General features: G+C 55.6%; 1 protein-coding gene and 1 long non-coding RNA gene across 5 annotated transcripts in view; both read right to left on the bottom strand.

The window, feature by feature from the left end:
• Positions 1-8867, bottom strand: part of NSMF (NMDA receptor synaptonuclear signaling and neuronal migration factor) — a 74975-nt gene extending 66108 nt beyond the window's left edge. For all 3 annotated transcript variants that reach the window (XM_064171471.1, XM_064171473.1, XM_064171472.1), the window contains exon 1: positions 8688-8867. In XM_064171471.1, the coding sequence (XP_064027541.1) occupies positions 8688-8794 (107 nt within the window). In that variant the 5' untranslated portion in view covers positions 8795-8867. The remainder of the gene's footprint in view (positions 1-8687) is intronic.
• A 2595-nt stretch (positions 8868-11462) lies between these two features.
• The window catches only part of LOC135190263 (uncharacterized), a 28888-nt gene continuing 14206 nt past the window's right edge, over positions 11463-26144 (bottom strand). Inside the window, exons 2-4 of one of the 2 annotated variants that reach the window (XR_010308467.1) lie at positions 13273-13383; positions 11781-11960; positions 11463-11584 (exon numbers count right to left, since the gene is read on the bottom strand). This is a non-coding gene — a long non-coding RNA (uncharacterized LOC135190263). Of the gene's footprint in view, positions 11961-13272; positions 13384-26144 lie in introns of both variants that reach the window. The other variant, XR_010308466.1, reaches the window with a different exon arrangement.

The following is a 26144-nucleotide window of genomic DNA, read 5'->3' as shown; positions in this document are numbered from 1 at the left end:
AATGAATGATGCAGAGTTTATAATTATTGTTCTTTTTACATCCAACAATCTAATTTCTCTCATTGGAATATTCCAATTAGCCTCAAAACAGCACAATGGGGACAGGCTGGGAGAGTTTGGGGCTTGTTCAGCCTGGAGAAGAGAAGGCTTCAGGGAGACCTTAGAGCAGCCTTCCAGCTACAGAAGAGCCTGGGCCCCCAGCACAAGAAGGACCTGGAGCTGCTGGAGAGGGACCAGAGGAAGCCACCAAGATGCTCAGAGGGCTGGAGAAGCTCTGCTGTGGGGACAGGCTGGGAGAGTTGGGGCTGTTCAGCCTGGAGAAGAGAAGGCTGCAGGGAGACCTTAGAGCAGCTTCCAGTGTCTGAAGGGGATGCAGGAGAGCTGGGGAGGGACTGCTGAGAAGCAGCTATGGGGACAGAACAAGGGGCAGTGGTTTGAAACTGGAGCAAGGCAGAGTTAGGTTGGACACCAGGAGGAAGCTCTGCACAGTGGGGGTGGTCAGATGCTGGAACGGGTTGCTCAGGGATGTAGTTGAGGCCCCATCCCTGGAGACATTCAAGGTCAGACTCTATGTGGTCCTGGGCAGCCTGACCTAGGTGAAGGTGTCCCTGGTCACAGGGGGTTGGACAAGATGGCCTCTGAGGGTCCCTTCTGACCCAGTGCAGCCTGTGGGGCTGAGGACCCCAAGTGCCAGAGCTCCCTGAGCACAGGCAATGCCCAGACCTCTCCCTGCAGCTCAGAAGCAGTCAGCAGCACAAAACCATGACTGCCCAGCCCAAGCTGAACCTGCAGCTCTGACACTGCTGTTCCACAGCTCTCAGATGCTGGAGGCCAACCCAAGAGCAAACAAAAGTGGACACTTGATCACAGTTATCTAGCAGCAGCTAATGAGGCAGGGAGGCCTGCACAGCACAGTCTGCAGCAGGCATTTTCCAGCCAATTACACTGCAAACTTCAGACTAATTCTTTTGCTTATTATCTCAGTGGGTCCCTTCCACATTCCTGCTTCCCAAAGTGCCATCATCCTTGGCTGGGCCTCAGATGCTCTCCCACAGATATCTGCATGTGCTCTTTGCCAAGGGGACTTTGCTAGCCACACTTCTCCTTATGCCTGACCTCCCTTTGCCAAGCCTTTTGTCTTCCTTCCCTGCCCTGGCTGTGCTCAGTCACCTCTGTTTAGCAGCTCTTGCCCACACCATTAATGTGTCACTTCCTCCTCCCCTTCCTTGCCCACTGACTTGCTCGAAATAAGTTCAGAGCAAAACTCAAACTGATGCCAGCTGCTCTGCCCATCCCATGCTCCTCCATCCCTTTCATCACCACACTGCATTTACACTGCAGGCTGGGCAGTGAGTGGCTGGAGAGCAGCCTTGGGCAGAGGGATTTGGGGGTGCTGCTGGAGGAGAAGCTCAAGAGGAGCTGGCAGTGTGCACTTGCAGCCCAGAAAGCTGCAAGGAGGGGACAGGCTCTGCTCACTGCTCCCTGGGATAGGACAAGGAGCAATGGGTGTAAGTTGCAGTAAAAAAGGTTCCAGCTCAACACAAAGGGGAACTTCTTTACTGGCACAGGCTTCCCAGAGAGGTTGTGGAGTCTCCCTCTCTGGAGACTTTCAAGGTCTGTCTGAATGTGTTCCTGTGTGACCTGTGTTAGATAGGATTGTCCTGCTCTGGCAGGGGGGTTGGACCTGATGATCTCCTTGGGTTCCTTCCAACCCCTAACATCCTGTGAGCCTGGGATTGCCAACCAGAGCCTGGGCTGCAGCAGGAGCAGTGTGGCCAGCAGGGCCAGGGAGGGGACTCTCCCCCTCTGCTCTGCTGAGACCCCATCTGGAGTCCTGCATCCAGCTCTGGAGCCCCTGGGACAAGAGGGCTGTGGAGATGCTGGAGAGTGTCCAGAGCAGGGCCAGGAGGATGCTGAGAGGCTGCAGCAGCTCTGCTGTGAGCACAGCCTGAAAGAGTTGGGGCTGTGCAGGCTGGAGCAGAGGAGGCTCCCAGGTGACCTTCTTGTGGCCTTTCAGCATCTGAAGGGGGCTCCAAAAAAGCTGGGGAGGGACTTTTGAGGGTGTGAGGGAGTGGCAGGAGTGGGGGGAATAGAGCAGAGCTGGAGGTGGGGAGAGTGAGGCTGGAGGTGAGGAGGAAGTTGTTGAGCAGGAGAGTGGTGAGAGGCTGGAATGGGTTGCCCAGGGAGGTGGTTGAGGCCCCATGGCTGGAGGTGTTTGAGGCCAGGCTGGCTGAGGCTGTGTGCAGCCTGCTCTAGGGTAGGGTGTCCCTGGGCATGGCAGGGGGGTTGGAACTGGCTGATCCTTGTGCTCCCTTCCAACCCTGACCGATTCTATGAACACAAGCCACACAACCACACTTCTCTCTCAGCTCAGTTTTGCCTCCAGTGTAGAATCACAGAATGGTTTGAGTTGGAAGGGACCTTAAAGATCATCCAATTCCATGGGCAGAGACCCCTCCCACTAGAGCAGGTTGCTCAAGCTCCCACCCAACCTGGCTTTGAACACTTCCACAACCTCTCAGAGCAAACTGTTCCAGTCCCTCACCACCCTCCCGGGGAAGAACTTCCTCCTAATAGCTGATCTCAATCCAGCTTCTTCCCGTTTGAAGCCATTATCCCTTGTCCTGCCACTACCTGCCCTTGCAAACGTTCCCTTCTAGTAGTTCACCTCTTGACCAGCTTGGTCTAGAGGGAGATGTCCCTGTCATAGAATTCATAGAATTTCATAGAATCAACCAGGTTGGAAGAGACCTCCAAGCTCATCCAGTCCAACCTAGCACCCAGCCCTATCCAATCAACCAGACCATAGCACTAAGTGCCTCATCCAGGCTTTCCTTGAAGACCCCCAGGCACGGTGCCTCCACCACCTCCCTAGGCAGCCCATTCCAGTGCCAATCACTCTCTCTGTGAAGAACTTCTTCCTAACATCCAGCCTAGACCTACCCTGGCACAACTTGAGACTGTGTCCCCTTGTTCTATTGCTGGTTGCCTGGGAGAAGAGGCCACCCCCACCTGGCTACAATGCCCCTTCTGGTAGCTGTAGACAGCAATAAGATCACCTCTGAGCCTCCTCTTCTCCAGGCTAAACAGGCCCAGCTCCCTCAACCTCTCCTCATAGGATTTGTGCTCCAGGCCCCTCACCAGCTTTGTTGCCCTTCTCTGGACATGTTCCAGCACCTCAACATCTTTCTTGAATTGAGGGGCCCTGTCCATGGCAGGAGGGTTAGAACTGGATGATCTTTAAGGTCCCTTCCGACCCAAGCTGATGGCTTGGATGGCAAGTCCCACCAAACCACTGGATGGCACTGAACAAACCCCTTCAGCTGGGCTCAGAGCAGACACACCTCAGGGTAATTTAACTAGCAAGAGATTAAAGAAGAGAAGTTGTTCCTCCTAAGAGGTGAAGCAGAAGGTGCCCTACAGATACCTGGGCCCATGAGCTATAACCCTGAGCGTGTGGCACTGCAAAAGCTGCACAGAAAGGAGCAGGTAGCACTGCCAGGTGATCAGCTGATGACAGGTTCAGCCCTGACTCATCTGGAGAGGCTTTCATTTCTGTGGCAGATCAGACCTGCACGTTACAGAGTCTCAGCACAGCTTGGCTGAACAAAAGGACATCAACCAGAGACCACAGCCTCGGCACACTGCACCACTGAGCCAGACCAGGAGGGACCAGACTGCCGCTGAGCAAGCACCAGCAGCTCCTCCAGCAGAACGACTTCAGTGCAGGGGGTAGCACAGGGCAGCAATGGCAGTTGCCCGTCTGAGGGCAGCTCTCGGCGCTCGCTGTGCATTAGACGTCAAAGCTGGACTCGGGTCTGGAAGAGAAATGGAGATGTCTGGAAGAAGCGCAGGCTGTCTAGACAGACGTTTGCTAGAAGGAGGAAAGCCATCAAGTAACAAAGATCTCAATTACAACCTGATGGGCATGGAATAGCCCTCCTGTCACTGAAACAATCACATCAACAGGCTGCAAGGGGCCGCGATGCATACCAGCGGCTGCGAGAAAGAGATGCACACAAAGGTACCAGATCCACCAGAGCGACACTGAACTGAGCGGGGAAAGGCATCTTGAAAGGCTCAGGGCTGCCTGAAAGACCTGAGGTAACTCCATTTGGAGCACGGCAGCGAGCTCAGCACAACCTGGGCTGTTCAGGAGCATCACATGGAAAAAGAAAGAACACCCACCATCTTCTCATGCTCTTTCAGAAGCACTGCCCAGAGGAGCTGCAGCAGGAATCTGTTGTGACAGCACCTGACAGAGCTGCATCTCAGGAAAACAAGAGAGGAGAGATCTCCTGCATCATCAGGACCTACGTCCTCCTCCTCCAGCAGCAAGCCTGCTCTTGTCACTAAGCAGGGAGGAGAACACTGCCAGCATCTCCACAGTTAACGGCTCAGTCATTAAAGACTGCTGACACCTACGTTGTTTAAACCCGAGAGTAACAATACCCTGACAAAAACCAAGTTCGCTGAAATCTCTATGTGGGAGATGGCAGCTAGGAAATGTTCATTTCAGACGGGAAAGTCTAAGTTCTCCCTCTCCAGAACGGGAAATAGGGATGCCAGCAAGGGGTCTTCAAGTCAACCCCACCCCCCCAGGCTCGCATAGGAATTCAGAGCCACAAAGCCTGGAGGGGGGCGGGTAGAAGTGGAAAGGAGAAGGCAATCAGAGCACCAGAGCTCACACCAGCGCCGGGAAAACGCCAAGGGCAACCTCAACCTAAGCGCAGGCAATAAAGAACTTGGGACAAGGACACCTTTGAGTACCCTGGGATTTTGTCACTGCAAGACTGACCCTTTTGCAGCAGTTAACTCTTCGTGGCCCCGTTTAAACCCACTGCCCAGCCCTCTCCGGTCAGCAGAGAGGGAGCGAGACCAAACCTGAGCTCTCCGAGGGCTGTCTTGGACTAGACACCGAGTCTCAAATTGGGTAAGCTGAACCACACTCTCAGCTGCAGTGTATTTCTGGTGCTAAGCACGGCAAGGAGAGATGGTTCTGGAACAGCCAAGTGAAAGCTTCGTGTCTGCCTGCTCACACTACTGGGCACTCGCAAAGCAAAGCTGGAGGTCCAAAGCAGAGCTGCAGGAAGAGCCTCAAGGGACTGCCACATCTGGAGTGCCAGAATTGCTCTGTAGGCAGCAAGGACAGAGAGAGCTCATTTCACAGACTCATGGAGTGCTTTCCGTTCGAAGGGACATTTAAAGGTCATCCAGTCTGACCGACATGCAGTGAGCAGGGACATCTTCAACTAGATCAGGTCACAGAATCACAGAAGGTCAGGGGGTGGAAGGGACCTTGAAAGCTCATCTGGTCCAGCCCCCCTGCCAGAGCAGGATCACCTAGAGCAGACCGCACTGGAGCACATCCAGACGGTTCCTGACTGTCGCTCAGAGCCCCACCCAACCTGACCTACTCTCAGGGATGGGACTTCTACCACCTTCCCCGGGCCACTTGTCTCAAAGACTTTGCTTGATCTATGCTCCTGAAGGGTGCTAAGGAGCTGAGGAACATGTGTCAGACACTGCCCAGGCTGGAACCCTGAAGAGAACCTGCGCCAGCCTAAACCACAGCAGCCTGGGAGCTGTCGGCGAGGGGCAGCACCAAGGTCACCAGTCAAGGACAACTGCGTCATGCCTGCCTTCAGCACTGGTGCCCTGGGAGCCGCCAGGCAAAAAGGCAGACAGAGGAAGGAAAGAGCTCAAAAGCGAGATCCTGTGTCCGGGCGCTTGAGGTGCGACCCAAGCAACAGCCCCGAGCCACAGCCCCCGCACGGTGTCGGGCACGGAGCCTTCTCTGAGGAGCAGGCAAGAGCACAGAGAGCAAAGTTACCAACACCGCGGATGCTCTCAACAACGCCACCCCAGAGCAGCTCTGCCACTGTGCTGTTAGAAGCTATTTAAAAGATGTAGCACCGAAGAAACTGTGTGGAGCTTAATTAATTCTTCTGGGACAAGAGACTCCCCTGAGCCTCCGCTCTGCAGAGATTTTGATTTCAGACCCTAGGGAGCCTGCACCTTCTGCTTCCATCGCTTCGCTCACGGCGGCGAGCAAACGACGCTCCCCGCTCAGCAGGACACTCACCCACCCACCCTGGCCACTCACAAGAGACAGACACCAGTGGCCACTTGGGCTTGCAGCAGATTTTGGAGTCTTTTAGAGAGAAAAATCAGAAGTACTAACAGGGCAGAGCTCAGGAGGTGCAGAGAAACAGTCCCAGGGCATCTCCTTCTGCAGCATGAGAACACGAGTCCACAGTTGCCTACAGAGAGCTGCAGGGGACCTGACCGTTGCAGCAGTGCTACCCACACAGGTGGTGCCGGTTGCCAACCCTCATGAGCAGGGCAGCACAATCTGGCTCTATCCTGCAGAGTCCTCACTGTAGGTATGGAAAATGAGGACACAAGAGACGCACAGAAGAGGACCCAGAGCCGAGGACCTGAGTGCTCCAGGAAGCCCAGAGGAAACCTTTCAGCAGGTGGGTCACCACTGCTGTAGAAACTGCTAATGTGGCAGAAAGCACACGAGGAAGGGACTGAGATGTGCCCGGGTGGAGGCACACTGGCAGCACTTATGCCCACCAGCACCTTCTCCATGCAAAGGGGCAACGCAGGTTGCTCCTCTGCAAGTTCTCGGCTCTCCCCAGAGGCTTCAATTAGGCATTTTCAGTACAGGACACAAACAGGGAGACAGAGAGAATCACAGAATCAGTCAGGGTTGGAAGGGACCACAAGGATCATCCAGTTCCAGCCTCCCTGCCATGGGCAGGGACACCCTACCCTAGATCAGGTTGGCCACAGCCTCATAAGAGCACCTGTGCTATGGCACACTCTACATGACCCCACGCTCCTCAAGGACTTTCTGTTCCCCACCTCAAGCCTGCTCAGATAACTTTTCTGGTCAAACAACCCCAATTCACACCTCTGAGACACCTCAGAGCTCCCACGGAACAGCAGCAGGTCAGTAGCTAAAGCAGGTATAGAACAAAACAGCCTCAGAGGCACCTCCTGGGCTTTACACAGTTGCTACTACCCGAGTAGCATCTGCCCATCCTGGGGCAGGCTAACAAGCCACTGCACTCAATGCTATTACCTGCTCCCAGACACCCACACAAGCATCTGACACCTTGCCCATCAGCCAGCGTATGTTGTTTGTGTACCTGGCTGTCTAATCCCACACCCGGAGCCCCACTACAGCACTGCTGCTGCATTCTGTGCCACTTCTGTGTACCCAGCTGGCTGACACCTGCCAAAACGAATCCCACTTCCAGGTCTCAGAACACTGCTGAGAGCAGTGATGGGTTCGTTGCTGGTTATGAACGGGGCACAGGATAACACGAGGAAAAGTTCCAGGCTCTGCCTGGACAGCTTTCTCCAGAGACACTCCAGACTTTGAAGGATGGATTCCTTCACGACACAGACAGCAACAGATCTTTGGATCTTTTCACTCCAAGCTGTGAGTCTGCCTCCCCTTCAAGCACGGCACAGATGCCATAATGGTGAGTTACAGCCACAGAGAGGTGACAGAGCTCTCAGCACCACAGATCGAGTCCCGCACATGACTCTGGGTTATTCTAATGCAGTTTTGCCTCACACAACGGAGATGTTATATAACCTAGCTGAAAAAGTTTATTTCTTTCCATCTTTTTCAGCAGCAAAGAGCTAGTCTGGATGCAGCTGAGACGCCAGAGCCCTACCCCCCTCTGCACAGCTGTAGGAGCAGCAAAAGAGCTGCGCCAATGGCCCCCAGGTAGCCACTGGGCAACTGCTGTGACTTCCATCTTCCCGGGCACTGTGGCCAAGCTCACCTGTGACAGCTTTTCCAACAGAAGTAAATCAAGCAGCAATACGTTCGCTAGGATCCCCCATGTTTGATGCTAAGAAGCAGGGGACCAGGCTACACTGTAGGATAAGCAAGGTAACCTCGCAGGCACAACGCAGCACCCGAACCGGCTGACGGAGCGGCTTGGGACACTGCCCGAGGGGGGAGGAAGAGATGGCGGATCCAGATTTGCATGCTTCCCACTCTGAGGAGCAAGACCTCTCGAAGGCAGGCGATGACTTTGCCCTCGGACACACAGCTGGCGTTTCAGCCCGTGAGAAACCGCCGAGCAAACAGACCACGCTCCCAGCTACCGAGGATGAGAAAGATCCAGCCCTGGCGAATCCCACTCTGACCTATTCCGTGCCAAGCCAGCAAATGAAAACCTGCGGCTGATGCTGTCCGGGCCGGCGGCAAGAAGCGGGGACACCTTTAGGGACGAGCCGCCCCTCCAGAGGCTGAGTCTCCGCCGTGTGCGGGAGGAGCGCGGTCGACCGCAGCCACCGGCGGGCTGCGAGCGGGTGTCCGCAGCGGCAGCCAGCGAGGAGGACTGGTCGCCGGTGTCCCGTGGGCACAACCCGGGGTCCCTCCAAGGTCTCCTGCCCCAGGCTGCCGTTCCCGAGCCCCGGAGCAGATAGCCGCCCTGCCCCGATGGTCCTGCACCGCCGCCACTCGGCCCTGGGGGACAGCCCCGGGGTCATGCCCGCAGCCGGGCACCTGGGCTCCTTTCGAGGCGCTCGGGGCCTTACCCTCAGCTCGGCGCCCCGCGGGCACAGCCTCCGGCACAGCCGGGGCGAGCAGGGTCCCCGGCACCGCGGGGCTCCCTGGGGCGCTGCCGGCGGAGCCCCGCCCGACACCCACCTACCTCACTTTAGCCGCCACCGACGACATGGCCTCGTTCCTCAGCGTCTTCCTTTTGGACACGGCTGTGCCCATATTCGCTCGGAGAGGAGCCGCCGGGGGAGCGTTCATCGCACGACCCCGCGGCTGCCCATGCCGCGGCGGGGCCGGGTGCCGGGGCGCGCCGCCGCCGCCGCCGCCTCCTCCTCCGCCGCCCCTCGCTGCCTCAGCGCCCCGCCATGCCGCGGCACCCCCCGGCCCCGCTGCCCCCCGGCGAGTGCAGCGCTCCGCCGCCGCCGCTGCCTCCTCATTGACTGCGGCAGGAGGGAGGACCCGGGCGCCGCCCGCCGCCCAGGAAGCGCTGCTATATTTGGCCGGCGGCTCCCGCTTCTCCGCCCCCGCCGCCTCCCGGCTGACATCATGGGGCCCGGCCCCGCCCGGGGGGGACGCGGCGGGCGGCAGGCGGCTGCCTCGGGTCGGCGGCACCGCGGAAGGGCAGTCGTGGGATCGGCGAATCGCTCCGGCTGGAAGAGATCGTTCAGGTCATGCCCAGCTCTCATCCAGCACTGCCAGGTCGCCGCTGGATGTCCCAGGGCATCGGCACGGCTGTGAAGCCGCTTCGGGAGCGGGGACTCCGCCGCTGCCCTCGGCAGCCTGTGCCAAGGCTTAGCCACTCTTTCAGGGAGGAAATTGTTCCTCCTGTCCGGCCTAAGACTCACCTGGGGGCAACTTGAGGCCACTTACTCTCATCCTGTCACTCGTTCCCAGGGAGCAGAGCCCAACCCCCGCCTCGCTGCAGCCTCCTCTCAGGGAGCTGTAGAGAGCAATGAGGTCTCCCCTCAGCCTCCTTTCCTCCAGGCTAAATAACTCCAATTCCCTCAGCTGCTCCTCCCCAGGCCTGGTCTCCAGACCTTTGCCATTGGGATGGGCTGCCCAGGGAGGTGGTGGAGGCACCAACCCTGGAGGTGTTCAAGCAAAGCCTGGATGAGGCACTTAGTGCCATGGTCTAGATGACTGGATAGGGCTGGGTGCTAGGTTGGACTGGATGAGCTTGGAGCTCTCTTCCAACCTGGTTGATTCTGTGATTCTCTGGACACACTCCAGCCCCTCAATGTCCTTTTTGGAGTGAGGAAGCAAAAACTGAGCCCAGTACTCAAGATGTGACCTCACCAGTGCCCAGTACAGGGGCACAATCACTACCCTGGTCCTGCTGGTCACACCATCACTGACCCAGGCTAGGGTGCTAATGAGCTTCATGGCCACCTGGGCATACAATGGCTTCTATTCAGCTGCTGTCAACCAAGCACTCCCAGGTCTTTCTCTCCTGGGCAGTTTCCAGCCACTCTGCCTCACACCTGGGGTTCTTGGGGTTTTTGTGACCCAAGTGCAGGACCCAACACTTGGCCTTCTAGAAAGACATCCCATTGGCCTTGGCCTATCAATCCATCCTGCCCAGGTCCCTCTGCACAGCCTCCTTACCCTCAAGCAGATCAACACTCCCCCCTAACTTGATGTCACCTACAAACTTGCTGAAGGTGCCCTTCATCCCCTCGTTCAGACCACTGGTAAAGATACCAAAGAGCACTGGCCCCAGTGCTGGGCCTGCAGAGCAGCACTTGTGGCTGGCCACCAGCTGGATGCCACTCCACTCCCCACCACGCTCTGGCCATCAGCCAGCCTGTTTATCCAGTGCTGCCTCCACCCATCCACGCCATGAGCCCAGCAGGATGCTGTGGGAAACATTGAGAAAGGCTTCACTGAAGTGCAGGTGGACATCTGCAGCAGTTTCCCCATCCATCAGGCAGGTCACCTTGCCATAGAAGGAGATCAGGTTCATTGAGCAGGGCCTGCCTTTCACAAACCTGTGCCTACTCGCCCAGTTCCCCTCTATGTGCCACATGATGGCACTCAGGATGGTCTGCTGCATGGCCTTCCCTGGCACCAAGGTCAGACTGGCAGGTCTGTAGCTTCCTAGATCATAGTTCTGGCCCTTCTTGTAGACAGGCTGTCCACAGCTACCTGAAGGCACATCGTGGACAGGCTGCTGCTGGGCTCCTCTCTCAGGTAGTTGGAGACAGAATAAGGGGGAATGACCTCAAGCTGAGCCTGGGGAGGTTTAGATTGGACATTAGGAAGAAGTTTTTCATGGAGAGGGTGGCCAGGGACTGGAATGAGCTGCCCAGGGAGGTGCTGGAGTCCCCCAGCCTGGCTGTGTTTCAGGGTGGTTTGGATGTGGTGCTTGGGGCTGTGGTTTAAGGTGAGTCTTGTAGAGCAGGGCTCTGGGTTGGGCTTGGTGCTCCTGAGGGGCTGTGCCAGCCTGGATGGTTCTGTGCTAGGCATCATATTTTCTAACCCTCAGTCAAGTGAGACCTCCTTAGTTAGGCAGGACTGCTGGTTAAGGATGGTGCAGCCATCAGCAGAGTCCCACACAGCATCATAGAATGGTTTAGGTTGGAAGTGACCTCAAAGCTCAGCCAGGCAGGGACACCTCCCACTAGAACAGGTCACTCAAGACCTCATCCAGCCTGGTCCTGAGCACCTTCAGGGAGGTTGTGGAGCACAGAAGCACCCAATGTGATCTTTGATCACATTGGGTGCTTCTGTGCTCCACAACCTCCCTGGGAAATCTGTGCCAGTGCCTCACCACCCTCACTGCAAACAACTTCTTCCTCACATCCAGTTTCATTCTCCCCTCTCCCAGCCCAAACCCATTCCTCCTGCTCCTGCCATTCCAATGCCTTGTCAGTAGTCCCTCCCCAGCCCTCCTGCAGGTCCTCTTAAAACAAAGCTAACCAATATGTTATTGTAAGGTCTTTGCTATTTAAAGTAGCATGGAAAATGGTGTCCAGCTGTCTGCTGGCAGATACTGCTGGTGAGGAGAGGAGGTTGCCTCTGGGCTCCTGTCAGGAAACACCTTGCAGCCTGCAAAGAAAGCAGTCACTGTGCCACGGGCCCCTGGCCTGCCTGGGACAGCAGCAGGGAAAGGCTTTACACAGGGTGTGTTTCCCACAGCTGGGTGCTCTGTTGATGCTGATGGGTGGATGGACATGGTCCCAAAGGTTGGGTTTTGAACACCACATCTTTGAAGGACTGATGCAAGTGTCTGTTCTCCACTGACCTTGTGCCTTCAGCATGTCTCTGCTCACTGCCACTGTAGCAGAGTGGGTCTCAGGGCAGCACAGGAGTTGCTGGAGGAGAGTTGAGACAGCAGAGCCATAAGGCAGTCAGGTGTTCAGACACCTCCTTGTCCCCACTGTCAGCTGCCAGACCATGCACTTCCCTCGAGGTCACTGAGTGCCTGCAAATGAACTCCCCATGAGGAACTGCTCAGCTACTCAAGGCATTTCCAGTTGAAAGAATCACAGAATTGGATTGCTTGGATTGGAAGGCAGCTTCCAAGACCACATAGTCCGACCCCCTGCCATGGGCAGATACATCTTGTTCTAGACCTGGAGGCTCCAAGTCCCATCCAACCTGACCTTGAACACTTCCAGTGAGGAGGGGACAGCCACAACTGCTCTGGGCAACCTGTTCCAGGGTCTCACCACCCTCACAGTGAAGAATCTCTTCTTTATGTCCAATCTAAACTTTCCCTCTTTCAGCTTCAAATGCCCAATCTAAACTTTCCCTCTTTCAGTTTTCAAATGTCCAATCTAAACTTTCCCTCTTTCAGCTTCAAATGTCCAATCTAAACTTTCCCTCTTTCAGCTTCAAATGCCCAATCTAAACTTTCCCTCTTTCAGCCTCAAATGTCCAATCTAAACTTTCCCTCTTTCAGCTTCAAATGTCCAGTCTAAACTTTCCCTCTTTCAGCTTCAAATGTCCAATCTAAACTTTCCCTCTTTCAGCTTCAAATGCCCAATCTAAACTTTCCCTCTTTCAGCTTCAAATGTCCAGTCTAAACTTTCCCTCTTTCAGCTTCAAATGCCCAATCTAAACTTTCCCTCTTTCAGCTTCAAATGCCCAATCTAAACTTTCCCTCTTTCAGTTTTCAAATGCCCAATCTAAACTTTCCCTCTTTCAGTTTTCAAATGCCCAATCTAAACTTTCCCTCTTTCAGTTTTCAAATGTCCAATCTAAACTTTCCCTCTTTCAGCTTTAAACTGTTTTCCCCTCTTCTGTCCCTGCAGGCCCTCCTGAAAAGTCTTCATCTTTCTTCTAATCCCCCTTCATATGTTGGAAGGCTGCAAAAAGGTCTCCCAGTAGCATCCTCTATCTGAACAATCCCAACTCCTTCAGCTGTTCTTCGCAGCAGAGGTCATCCAGCCCTCAGACCAGTTTCATGGATGTAGGCTTTGATTCCCAGGAGGATTTGGGAAAGTGCTTCTCCTTGAGAAAGCATTTCACAAAGCTGCTCTCAAGGCACCTGAGGCAGCAGGGTTTAAAGTGCTGCTCACAACACACAGGGAAGCAGCGCTCCAGCGGTGCCCCAGCCCTGCGAGCGCGCACGGAGCTCAGCACTGCAGAGCCAACGCTCTGCAGAGCCAACGCTCAGCTGTATCTGGCAGAAAGGAAGAAGTTTTAGGGGGGATTAAACTGCCTACAGGCTCTGTGAGAAGAGGCAGCTGAAGGAGGGAGTGATGGGCAGACACACCTCGTCTTGTCCTTACCTGCAGGCTGAGCTCCTGTTTCACTGTCCTTCAGAGGCACTGCATGGAAGAGATGTGGGAAAACCTCCAGTCAGGACTCTGCAGGGTCCAAAGTCAAATCTGCAAGGAAACCTATCAGGATTTAAACAAATTTAATTGCTCTATGAGTGTACAGTTTGGGAAAATGAAGTCACAGCATCACAGTGTCACAGTGTCACAGTATCACAGTATCACAGTATCACCAAGGTTGGAAGAGACCTCACAGATCATCAAGTCCAACCCTTTAGCACAGAGCTCAAGGCCAGACCATGGCACCAAGTGCCACGTCCAGTCCTGCCTTGAACAGCTCCAGGGACGGCGACTCCACCACCTCCCCGGGCAGCCCATTCCAGTGTCCAATGACTCTCTCAGGGAAGAACTTTCTCCTCACCTCCAGCCTAAATCTCCCCTGGCACAGCCTGAGGCTGTGTCCTCTCATTCTGGTGCTGGCCACCTGAGAGAAGAGAGCAACCTCCTCCTGGCCACAACCTCCCCTCAGGTAGTTGCAGACAGCAATAATGTCTGCCCTGAGCCTCCTCTTCTCCAGGCTAACCAATCCCAGCTCCCTCAGCCTCTCCTCGTAGGGCTGTGCTCAAGGCCTCTCCCCAGCCTCGTTGCCCTTCTCTGGACACGCTCAAGCATCTCAGTGTCCCTCCTAAACTGGGGGGGCCCAGAACTGAACACAGCACTCAAGGTGTGGTCTAACCAGTGCAGAGTCCAGGGGCAGAATGACCTCCCTGCTCCTGCTGACCACACCATTCCTGATGCAGGCCAGGATGCCACTGGCTCTCTTGGCCACCTGGGCACACTGCTGGCTCATGTTCAGGTGGGTATCAATCAGCACCCCCAGATCCCTCTCTGTCTGGCTGCTCTCAGCCACTCTGACCCCAGCCTGTATCTCTGCATGGGGTTGCTGTGGCCAAAGTGCAGCACCCTGCACTTGGAGCTATTGAACACCATCCCCTTGGACTCTGCCCATCTGTGCAGGCAGTCAAGGTCCCACTGCAGAGCCCTTCTGCCCTCCAACCCAGCCACATCTGCCCCCAGCTTGGTGTCATCTGCAAACTTGCTGATGACTGACTCCATGCCCTCATCCAGATCATCTATGAAGATATTAAAGAGGATGGGGCCCAGCAGGGAGAAGGAAAGATGAAGAAGATGGAGAGAGAGAAAAGATGAGGGAAGTACCCAACTGCTCTGCTGTGTGTGGACATCAGAAGTGGGGTGCAGATATCTCATCAGCTGGGGCATACCCTGGGGAGTTCATTGTGAATGACAAACTGAGAAATGCATTTTTGCTCAGACCCAAGGTGTGAGCAGGAGAAGTGCAAAATAAAGGCTTTGCCCCTGCTGTTCAGCTTGGAGCAGTGGAGTGGAGAAGTGCTAAGTGCCATTGGCTGTTCCGTCAGTGCCGCCGAGCGAGCTGCCTCCGTGTCCCGCTCTGCAGAGCTGCTCTTCCAGAGGGGATTTGCTCCTCTTCCTGTGAGATTCTGTAGCTCAGGCAGGATGGACACTGCTGGCATCCTGGCCTGATTCAGGAGCAGTGTGGCCAGCAGGAGCAGGGCAGTCCTTCTGCCCCTGTGCTCAGCACTGCTCAGCCCACACCTGGAGTGCAGTGTCCAGTTCTGGGCTCCTCCATTGCAGAGAGATGTTGAGGTGCTGGAAGGTGTTGAGAGAAGGGCAGCAAGGCTGGGGAGGGGCCTGGAGCAGAGCCCTGTGAGGAGAGGCTGAGGGAGCTGGGGGGGTGCAGCCTGCAGCAGAGGAGGCTCAGGGCAGAGCTCATTGCTGCCTGCAGCTGCCTGCAAGGAGGCTGTAGCCAGGTGGGGTTGGGCTCTGCTGCCAGGCAAACAGCAACAGAACAAGGGGACAGAGGCTCAAGCTGTGCCAGGGCAGGTCTAGGCTGGCTGTTGTTAGGAAGTTGTTGTCAGAGAGAGTGATTGGCATTGGAATGGGCTGCCCAGGGAGGTGGTGGAGTGGCTGTGGCTGGAGGTGTTGAAGCCAAGCCTGGCTGGGGCACTTAGTGCCATGGTCTGGTTGGTTGTCTTGGGCTGGGTGCTAGGTTGGGCTGGCTGAGCTTGGAGCTCTCTTCCAGCCTGGTTGGTTCTATGACTCTGATGCACAGCACTGAACTGAGTGATGAGACTGCTCTAAACATTATGGTCTTGGTCCCACAGGGTAATCACAGACCAGAATTAGAGAATGGTTTAGGTTGGAAGGGACCTCGAAGCTTATCCAGGCAGGGACACCTCCCACTAGAATAGGTCACTCAAGGCCTCATCCAGCCTGGTCCTGAGCACCTTCAGGGAGGGAGCATCCACGGCCTCCCTGGTCAAGCCATTCCAGATAACAGTGGTGAAGAGATTTTAGGACAGGTACCTCTCCATCCTGGGTGCTGGAAGCAAGTGTGTTCGAGTTGGTGCATGCTCACAGTGCAGAGCTTGTCCCTAACTTCCCATCTAAGTCTTCTCTTCTCTAGTTGGCAGCCTTTGCCCTGGTCCTGGCACTGCAGGCGTTTGGTAAGTCTCTCTCCCTTCTTCTTCAAGGACCCCTTCATGTACTGGAAAGTTGCTATTAGGTCTCCCTGGAGCCTTCTCTTCTCCAGGCTGAACACCCCCAGCTGCCTCAGCCTGTCCCCACAGGAGAGGTGTTCCAACCCTGTGATCATTTTCATGGCCTTCCTCTGCACCCACTCCATCAGATCCTTCCTGTATGTAGGGCTCCAGGCTGGACCCTATTCCAGGTGGGGTATCCCCAGAGCAGAGCAGAGCAGAGCAGAGGGGCAGGATCCCCACTCTCCATCTGCTGGCCACGCTCCTTTAGATGCAGCCCAGGATGCCATTGGCCTTCTGGGCTGCAAGCACAAACTGTCTGCTCATATCCAGCTTCTCATCCATCAGCACCCCCAAACCATTTTCTGCAGGGCTGCTTTCAATTAATTGGTCATCTAATTGGCTGCCTTGTCTTGCTGCATGCAACCAGAGGCACAGAGATCTGAAGGTGCACACACAGTTGAGAGAAGGGAGAAAAGAGAACTACATGGGGATGCTTCAAAAGTGAGGGCAGCCCAGGACTGGGCTCTGCTCCCTTTCCCCCTGTTAAATTAGAAGAGAAATGTGCTCTTTGGGTCTCAGTTTAAATATTATAGAATAGAATAGAATAGAATAGAATAGAATAGAATAGAATAGAATAGAATAGAATAGAATAGAATAGAATCAGCCAGGTTGGAAGAGAGCTCCAAGCTCATCCAGCCCAACCTAGCACCCAGCCCTGCCCAACCAACCAGACCATGGCACTAAGTGCCCCAGCCAGGCTTGGCTTCAACACCTCCAGCCACACAGACTCCACCACCTCCCTGGGCAGCCCATTCCAATGCCAATCACTCTCTCTGACAACAACTTCCTAACAACAGCCAGCCTAGACCTGCCCTGGCACAGCTTGAGCCTCTGTCCCCTTGTTCTGTTGCTGGCTGCCTGGCAGCAGAGCCCAACCCCACCTGGCTACAGCCTCCCTGCAGGCAGCTGCAGGCAGCAATGAGCTCTGCCCTGAGCCTCCTCTGCTGCAGGCTGCACCCCCCCAGCTCCCTCAGCCTCTCCTCACAGGGCTCTGCTCCAGGCCCCTCCCCAGCCTTGTTGCCCTTCTCCAAACACCTTCCAGCACCTCAGCATCTCTCTTGAATTCAGGAGCCCAGAACTGGACACAGCACTCCAGGTGTGGCCTGAGCAGTGCTGAGCACAGGGGCAGAAGAACCTCCCTTGTCCTGCTGCCCACACTGCTCCTGAGCCAGCCCAGGATGCCATTGGCTCTGCTGCCCACCTGGGCACTGCTGCCTCCTCTTCAGCTCCTCTCTCCCAGCACCCCCAGCTCCCTCTCTGCCTGGCTGCTCTCAGACACTCTGGCCCCAGCCTGTAGCACTGCTTGGGGTGGTTGTGGCTTGTTGTGGTTGTTGTCAGTTATAGCAAATGCTTTCATTTAAAACCACAAACAACACCCAACCCCCCCCCAGCCCAAACTAACAGACAGGTCTGTCCTACCCTTGACATAATCCCCAACCAGATCTACCTGGAAACACCCCAAAGTTGCTCACAGTGACATTTGTCAGGTGCAAAACAAACCCCCAGCATCAGTGCATTGGATTTCTTCCCACAGAAGATGACTCCCATTAAACTTCTACTTATGACTATCCCCCGCCTGCACCTCAGTTTTTCTTGCACAGTCATCTCACCAAAGAGCTCCTCCAGCAGAAAAGCAGAGAAAATCCATCTGGGTTTAGGAATCAGCTGAAAAACACTGTAGAGAACTTGAGCTGTGCAAGCAGTTGGAGCCTTGGGGGCATGGAGTCCAGTATTGGCAATTCCCAAAGCTATAAAGCAGGGATGTCTCCATGCTCACCCTGTTCTCATCTCCCTTCCTACCATATTCATGCCTCTTGGAGATCACTTAAATTCCCAGCTAGGACTTGTTCTTTCAGTGCTGACCTCGCTTCAAAGGCACATTGTGTGTTCAGGGCTTGGCCAGATGGGTTTTGCAGGAGCCCCAGGCTGGAGATGCCACCACTCCTCTGGCCCATGGCCTGGGGCTGCTCCACTCTCACAGAGAAGGGATTTTCCCACAGATCTAATGGGAATTTCCCTTGGCACCTTGTCATCTGAGGGTACAGGTGCCCACTGCCTCTTTGTCTGTGTGCCCATCTTTCCCTGCTCCATAGCACCCCAGGAGCAGTGCTCTGTCTCCCTGCAGTTTGCCCTCTTGTTTTCTGCTACTTCCCTGCCTCCCTTTAGGCTTTCCTTCCTGCCTTTGGCTTTTTCCCACCTGTTTGAGGGTCTGGGTTAGCCTAATGTGTCACAGAAGTGGAGGCAGTGGGCTTCCAGCTCACTACAGCTGGAGAAATGCCTTTGCTTCGTGCTGGGAGAAGAGTGAGGCAAGCCAAGCAGACTGTTCCCCATCGCTTCTCCATGGCAACAGCCTTCCAGACACACACACGTAGGCAAGCAGGACGAGGAGGCAGGGAGCACCACACAAGCCCCCAGACCTCCACTCGTGGGGCTCTGCCTGCTGGGCTCACGTCATCATCCTGGGGGAGCACAGCTCAAAACACCTTCCAGAAGCACCAGAGCTGCTCAAATGCTGCCCTCCTTCCAGCCATGAAGGGGCCACATCCTCAAGCCCAAGCAAGGCAAAACTCAGAATCACAGGATTAGGCAGGTTGGAAAAGACCTTCAAGATCATTGAGTCCAACCTAGCAGCTGACACCTTCTAATCAACCAACCCAGGGCACTGAGTGCCTCCTGCAGCCTCCTCTTAAACACCTCCAGGGATGAGGATTCCAGCACCTCCCTGGGCAGCCCATTCCAATGCCAATCACTCTCTCTGACAACAACTTCCTAACAACATCCAGCCTAGACCTGCCCTGGCACAGCTTCAGGCTCTGTCCCCTTGTTCTGTCCCTGGCTACCTGGCAGCAGAGCCCAACCCCACCTGGCTACAGCCTCCCTGCAGGCAGCTGCAGGCAGCAATCAGCTCTGCCCTGAGCCTCCTCTGCTGCAGGCTGCACACCCCCAGCTCCCTCAGCCTCTCCTCACAGGGCTCTGCTCCAGGCCCCTCCCCAGCCTTGCTGCCCTTCTCCAAACACCTTCCAGCACCTCAACAGCTCTCTGGAGTTCAGGAGCCCAGAACTGAACACTGCACTCCAGGTGTGGGCTGAGCAGTGCTGAGCACAGGGGCAGAAGGACTGCCCTGCTCCTGCTGGCCACACTGCTCCTGAGCCAGCCCAGGATGCCATTGGCCTTCTTGACCACCTGGGCACACTGCTTGCTCATGTTCAGCTGCCAACTGGCACCCCCCAGCTCCCTCTCTGCCTGCCTGCTCTCAGCCACTCTGGCCCCAGCCTGTAGTGCTGCTTGGGGTTGTTGTGGCCAAAGTGTAGAACTCTGCACTTGGCCTTGTTAAAGCTCCTGGGATTGGACTGTGCCCATCTGTGCAGCCTGCCCAGGTCCCTCTGCAGAACTCTCCTGCCCTCTAACAGATCCACACTTGCTCCCAGTTTGGTGTCATCTGCAATCTTACTGATGATGGATTGAATCCACTCATCCAGATCATCCATGACGATATCAAACAGTTCATCCTGGCCAGTGCTGATATTGAGCCATAGAAACATTTCAGAGGTGACAAATCTGATATCTCAGCATCCTGTCAAACCATGGAGCACATCTAGCAGGAATCTCAGAGTCTTACAGCTTGGAGTTCTAAGACTGTGGGCTAAGAGCATCTAAGAGATGGGCTGATGACTTTAAGGCTCACAGAATCAGGCAGGGTTGGAAGGGACCACAAGCATCAGCCAGTTCCAACCCCCCTGCCATGCCCAGGGACACCCTACCCTAGAGCAGGCTGCACACAGCCTCAGCCAGCCTGGCCTCAAACACCTCCAGCCATGGGGCCTCAACCACCTCCCTGGGCAACCCATTCCAGCCTCTCACCACCCTCCTGCTCAACAACTTCCTCCTCACCTCCAGCCTCACTCTCCCCACCTCCACCTTTGCTCCATTCCCCCCACTCCTGACACTCCCTCACACCCTCAAAAGTCCCTCCCCAGCTCTTTTGTAGGTGCCCTTCAGATGCTGGCAGGCCACAAGAAGGTCACCTGGGAGCCTCCTCTGCTCCAGCCTGCACAGCCCCAACTCTTTCAGTCTGTGCTCACAGCAGAGCTGCTGCAGCCTCTCAGCATCCTCCTGGCCCTGCTCTGGACACTCTCCAGCATCTCCACAGCCCTCTTGTCCCAGGGGCTCCAGAGCTGGATGCAGGACTCCAGGTGGGGTCTCAGCAGAGTAGAGCAGAGGGGGAGAATCCCCTCCCTGGCCCTGCTGGCCACACTTCTTCCCTGAGAGAGTCATTGGACACTGGAATGGGCTGCCCGGGGAGGTGGTGGAGTCGCCGTCCCTGGAGCTGTTCAAGGCAGGACTGGACGTGGCACTTGGTGCCATGGTCTGGCCTTGAGCTCTGTGCTAAAGGGTTGGACTTGATGAGCTGTGAGGTCTCTTCCAACCCTGATGATACTGTGAGACTGTGATACTTCTGCTGCTGCAGCCCAGGCTCTGCTTGGCTTTCTGGGCTGCAAGTGCACACTGCTGGCTCCTGCTGAGCTTCTCCTCCAGCAGCACCCCCAAGTCCCTCTCCTCAGGGCTGCTCTCCAGCCTGGCACTGCCCAGCCTGCATTGGTGCTTGTTACCCATCATTGTCTAAAGCAGTGACAAACCTGCATCCTGAGCTCTGAAATGCAAAAAGAGGGAGTAAGGCAAGCCAGAACCAGCCACAGAAACAACCTGCAGAAGGCAAAAGCAAACTAACAACCACTACCTAAGCCCCACCAAGGACAGGAGGCCTGTTGGGAGAATCTGGAGAGTCAGAAGCTGGGCACGGTGCAAGAGGAGCAGTCAGAGGAGATAAGGTCAGGACAGAGAAACAATGAATATTTGGCATCTGTAGTCAGGGAGGAAAAGCTCAGAGCAGCTCCCGTGCCAAAAGCCAGCTTTATATGGACATGGCATTGGATCTGGCTCGTATCCAAGTGTCAGCAGAAGAGGCTTGAGGAATAAATAGCTAAACCAAAGAGTCTGAATTCAACCAGCAGGAGATGGGGCACCTAAGTGCACAGGGAGGTCAGAGATGAGAGGGTTTCATTACTCAGTTGTATCATGGAATCACTGTGCCTGATGGCCTTGATGGCTGAGAACTGCAAGGTGACTAATGGGAAGGGTTTGGGGTTGTTGGAAACTGTGAATGCTGAGGTAGCTCTGGGCACAGTGATGGAAACTGCAATAAAGAATATGGCTGGTGCTGGGCTGGACACATCCAAAACAGAGGGCAGAAGCACCACAGAGCCTGGGAGGTTGGAAGGGACCTCCAGAGCTCATCAGTCCAAGCCCTGTGCCAAGCAGGATGCCCTAGGGCAGGGCACGCAGGGATGTTCTGCTTTGCTTGAGGTGAAGGCACATCAGAGCTGTGCCAGAGAGGCTCAGGCACCTTGTCCTGGCAGCTGGAGCTGCCTGCAGGGCAAAGCAGCTTCACCTTTGCTCCTGCCATTCAGCCTTGCCAGTGCACAGAGAACTGCCAGCTGCTGCTCTCTGGGCATCACTGCACAGAGCCACAGAACCTCAGAGGTCAGAAGGCACCTCCAGAGCTCAGCCAGTCCAAGCTCCCTGCCAAGAGCAGGGCAGGGCACACAGGAATGCAGCCAGGAGGCTTTGAAGGTCTCCAGAGGAGACTCCACAGCCTCTCTGGGCAGCCTGCTCCAGGCCTCCAGCACCCTCACACCACACAAGCTTCTCCTCATGGTGAGCTGGAACCTTCTCTGCTCCACTTTGTAGCTGCTGCTCCTTGGCTTATTGCTGCTGAGCACCCAGAAGAGATTGGCCTCAGGCACTGCCCCCCACCCCTCAGCTGTCTGTGCACATTGCTCAGGTCCCCTCTCAGCCTTCTCCTCTCCAGACCAAGCAGCCCCAGGGCTCTCAGGCTCTGCACAGGGGAGATGCTCAAGTCCCCCACTCACCCTGGTGGCTCTCTGCTGGGCTTTCTCCAGCAGGTCTCTGCCTCTCCTGAACTGGGGAGCCCAGAACTGGACACAGTGTTCCAGCTGTGGTCTCAGCAGGGCAGAGCAGAAGAAGTGATGAACAAAGGAAAGCTTCATAAATCCATTGCAGTTCTTAGTCAGGAGAAGGCTGAGAGGAGAGCTTGTGAATATTTACAATTACCTGAGGGGTGGTGTCAAGAAGGAGCCAGGCTCTATTCACTGCTGTTCTGTGGCAGGACAAAGGGGAAATGGCCACAAACTGCTGTTCCAGAGAAGGGCAGCAAGCTGGGGAGGGGCCTGGAGCACAGCTCTGTGAGGAGAGGCTGAGGGAGCTGGGGGTGTGCAGCCTGCAGCAGAGGAGGCTCTGGGCAGAGCTGATTGCTGCCTGCAGCTGCCTGCAGGGAGGCTATAGCCAGGTGGGGTTGGGCTCTGCTGCCAGGCAGCCAGGGACAGAAGAAGGGGACACAGCCTGAAGCTGTGCCAGGGCAGGTCTAGGCTGGATGTTGTTAGGAAGTTGTTGTCAGAGAGAGTGATTGGCATTGGAATGGGCTGCCCAGGGAGGTGGTGGAGTCTGTGTGGCTGGAGGTGTTCTTGCCAAGCCTGGCTGGGGCACTTAGTGCCATGGTCTGGTTGGTTGGGCAGGGCTGGGTGCTAGGTTGGGCTGTTTGAGCTTGGAGCTCTCTTCCAACCTGCCTGATTCTGTGATTCTATGACACTGGAAGCCAAGAAGCTCCACCTCAACATGAGGAGAAACTTCTTTGATGCTTGGGTGGCTGAGCCCTGGAGCAGGCTGCCCAGAGAGGTTGTGGAGTCTTCTTCTCTGGAGACTTTCAAGACCTGTCTGCATGCATTCCTGTGCCAACTACCCTACTGGATCCTGCTTGGCAGGGAGGTTAGACTGGATCATCTCTGGAGGTCCCCTCCAACCTCTAAGGTTCTGTGATTCTTCTTCCCAGTGTTTTGGATGTATCCAGTCAAGCACTTTGGCAGGGGGGTTGGAGTGGATGATCTCCAGGTCCTTTCCAAGTCCTCCCCTCTTGGTGATTGTTTAGAGGAGTCAAGAGCTGTGCAGTGCAGCCTGCCTGGATTCCCACCAGGTCTGAGTTCCTTGCAGAAACACAGCTCCTGTGGGGTCAGCTGAACAGGCTTGCAACAGAGAAAGGCTTCTCAAAGAGCAGCTGTCAATAAACAGGCTCCTGAGTGGGGACAGGACTTGGCAGGAGCCCCAAAAGCATCTGTGTTGGGGGCTGCTCACTTCAGTGTATTCAGGAATGATCTTGAAAAGGGATTGAACCATAAAAAAAGAGGTGCCAAAGCTTGCTGCTGCTGCTGCTGAGGTGTTCAGGGTCATAAAGACAGGAGATGCTGTAAGGAGTTATGCAAGGCCATGGTGAGAGTGAATAACTGGGTAATAAAATGGCTCAGGACACCCAGAGCAGAGGAGCACTGAGGCAAGCAGGCAGGACAAGACCAACCCTCACCTCAGCAGCACAGCACTGGGCTCAGCACTGATCCTCACCCTCAGCAATGACCTCTCTTTCTTCCAGCCTCATCTGAATCTTGACCTCACCTGAGCTGCATTTGTGCCTCCTGCACTGCTGGCTGGCTTGGGAGGGAGCACAAACCCAGCAGGTAGAGGGAAGGGACTCAGCAGCACAGCAGGCATGAAAGGACAAAGCAGGAGGTTTGCTGGGCTGTGTTTGCAGGTTCTTTGGGTCCCGGGAGGTGAGGGGTTGGAAGGGACCCTAAGAGGTCATTGAGTCCAATCTCCCTGCCAGAGCAGGACCAGGGCACACAGGAACACATCCAGACAGGCCTGGCAAGGCTCCAGAGAGGGAGACTCCACAACCTCTCTGGGCAACCTGTGCCAGTCTCTCCCCACCCTCACTCTCAACAATTTCTTCCTCATCTCCACTTTCAGTCTCCCCTTTCCCAGCTCAAAGCCATTGTCCTTCTTCCTGGCACTCCAAGCCCTTGTCCAAAGCCCCTTCCCAGCTCTCCTGTAGCCCTTTCAGGTACTGAAAAGCTGCTCAGAGATCTTCCTGGAGTCTTCCCCAGGTTGAGCAGCCCTCAATCTCTCAGCCTGTTCCCACAGGAGAGGTTCTCCAGCCCTCTGGTCACTCTCTGGCCTCCTCTGGCTCCACTGTGAGGTCAATGACCCCTGGATGAACAGTTGTGACCCAGCCTGGATATGGACCACTCCAACCCAGCTTTAGCCCAGCTCACCCACCTAGCAGGGCTGCATCCAGCCCCTCAGCCTTGCTCTCTGACACAGCCCACCCCTGCTGCACTACTGAGGCAGGAGGGCAATTCAGACCCCCTTAGATCCTGATCACAGGACTACCTGTGCTTGGAGATCAAATCCTCTTCTCCACCCACCCAAGGCACTGCACCTTCCCAAGCCTCATTTCCCAGCATTCTGAAGAAGCTAACTACTGCTCTGTATTGCCTGCCTGCTCCTGCAGAAGCCAGCAAGGTCCCTGGCAGGACAAGCCAGAAGCAATCATGGGCCCAGCTGGAGATTGGAAAGGCAGGATCTGTGCTTAGCCCTTTCCAACCTGGCCTTGGACACGTCCAGGGCTGGGGCATGCACAGCTTCTCTGGGCAACCTGGGCCAGCATCTCACCCATGGAGGGTTTCTTCCCAACAGCTACCCAAATTCTCTCCTCTTTCAGTTTGAAACCATTGCCCCTCAGCCTGTCACTACACTCCCTGGTCAAGAATCCCTCCATGTCTTTCTTAGAGGCTCCCTTGAAGGAGTGGAAGGCTGCAATATGCTCTGTCCAGAGCCCTCTCCAGACAGAAGAACCCCAACTTGCCCAGCCTTGATAGGAGAGGTGCTCCTTCACTGGGTCAGCCTTCTGTCCCTCCTCTGGACTCTCTCCAAGGAGGGAAAGAGTCCTTCTTGTCCTTGTGCTGAGGCTCCCCAGCTGGCTGCAGCACTGCAGGGGAGTGCCACCAAAGCAGAGGAGCAGAATCACAGCATCACAGTGTCCCAGTATCATCAGGGTTGGAAGAGACCTCACAGATCATCAAGTCCAACCCTTTAGCACAGAGCTCAAGGCCAGACCATGGCACCAAGTGCCACGTCCAGTCCTGCCTTGAACAGCTCCAGGGACGGCGACTCCACCACCTCCCCGGGCAGCCCATTCCAGTGCCCAATGACTCTCTCAGGGAAGAACTTTCTCCTCACCTCCAGCCTAAATCTCCCCTGGCACAGCCTGAGGCTGTGTCCTCTCCTTCTGGTGCTGGCCACCTGAGAGAAGAGAGCAACCTCCTCCTGGCCACAACCTCCCCTCAGGTAGTTGCAGACAGCAATAAGGTCTGCCCTGAGCCTCCTCTTCTCCAGGCTAACCAATCCCAGCTCCCTCAGCCTCTCCTCGTAGGGCTGTGCTCAAGGCCTCTCTCCAGCCTTGTTGCCCTTCTCTGGACATGCTCAAGCATCTCAATGTCCCTCCTAAACTGGGGGGCCCAGAACTGAACACAGCACTCAAGGTGTGGTCTAACCAGTGCAGAGTACAGGGGCAGAATGACCTCCCTGCTCCTGCTGGCCACACCAATCCTGATGCAGGCCAGGATGCCACTGGCTCTCTTGGCCACCTGGGCACCTGCTGGGGACAGCCAGCCAGGCACATACATCCTGCCTGTGCTTCCCTCAAGACAGCCTTGGAGCCATGCTCTGGCCAGGCTCATCTAGGCTAGGGTGTCCCTGCCCATGGCAGGAGGGTTGGGACTAGATGAGCCTTGTGGCCCCTTCCAACCTTGACTGATGCTATGGAGCCACTTCAGCAGCCCCTGCTGACCTTCCAAGCTGGGTCAGATAACCACAGAACCATGCAGGTTGGCAAAGCCCCTCAGGAGCACCAAGCCCAACCATTATCCCTCCTCTACAAAGTTCACCCTTAAACCACATCCCCAAGCACCACATCCAAAGGACTTCTAAACACACCCAGGGTGGATGGCTCCAGCACCTCTCTGGGCAGCTCATTCCAGTGCCTGACCACTCTGGCTGGGAAAAAAATTGTTCCTGATGTCCAGTCTGAACCTACCCAGTCACAGCCTGAGGCCTTTCCCTCTTGCTCTATCACTAATTCCCTGTGAGAAGAGCCCAGCAGCAGCCTCTCCTCTAAGTCCTTTCAGGTAGCTGTAGACAGTGATGAGGTCTGCTCTCTGCCTCCTCTTCTAACTAAGCATCCCCAGCTCCCCTCAGTCACTCTTCATGAGATTGATTTTTCAGGCCCTTCACAGCTGTGTTGAAGGGCTCCAAGCAAGACCTCACCCCAGCCAGGCT

Source organism: Pogoniulus pusillus, chromosome 35 (genome assembly GCF_015220805.1).
Source record: "Pogoniulus pusillus isolate bPogPus1 chromosome 35, bPogPus1.pri, whole genome shotgun sequence".
NCBI lineage: Eukaryota > Metazoa > Chordata > Aves > Piciformes > Lybiidae > Pogoniulus > Pogoniulus pusillus.
Note: the sequence above shows the minus strand (reverse complement) of the source record. Positions and strands in the feature narration are given on the sequence as shown.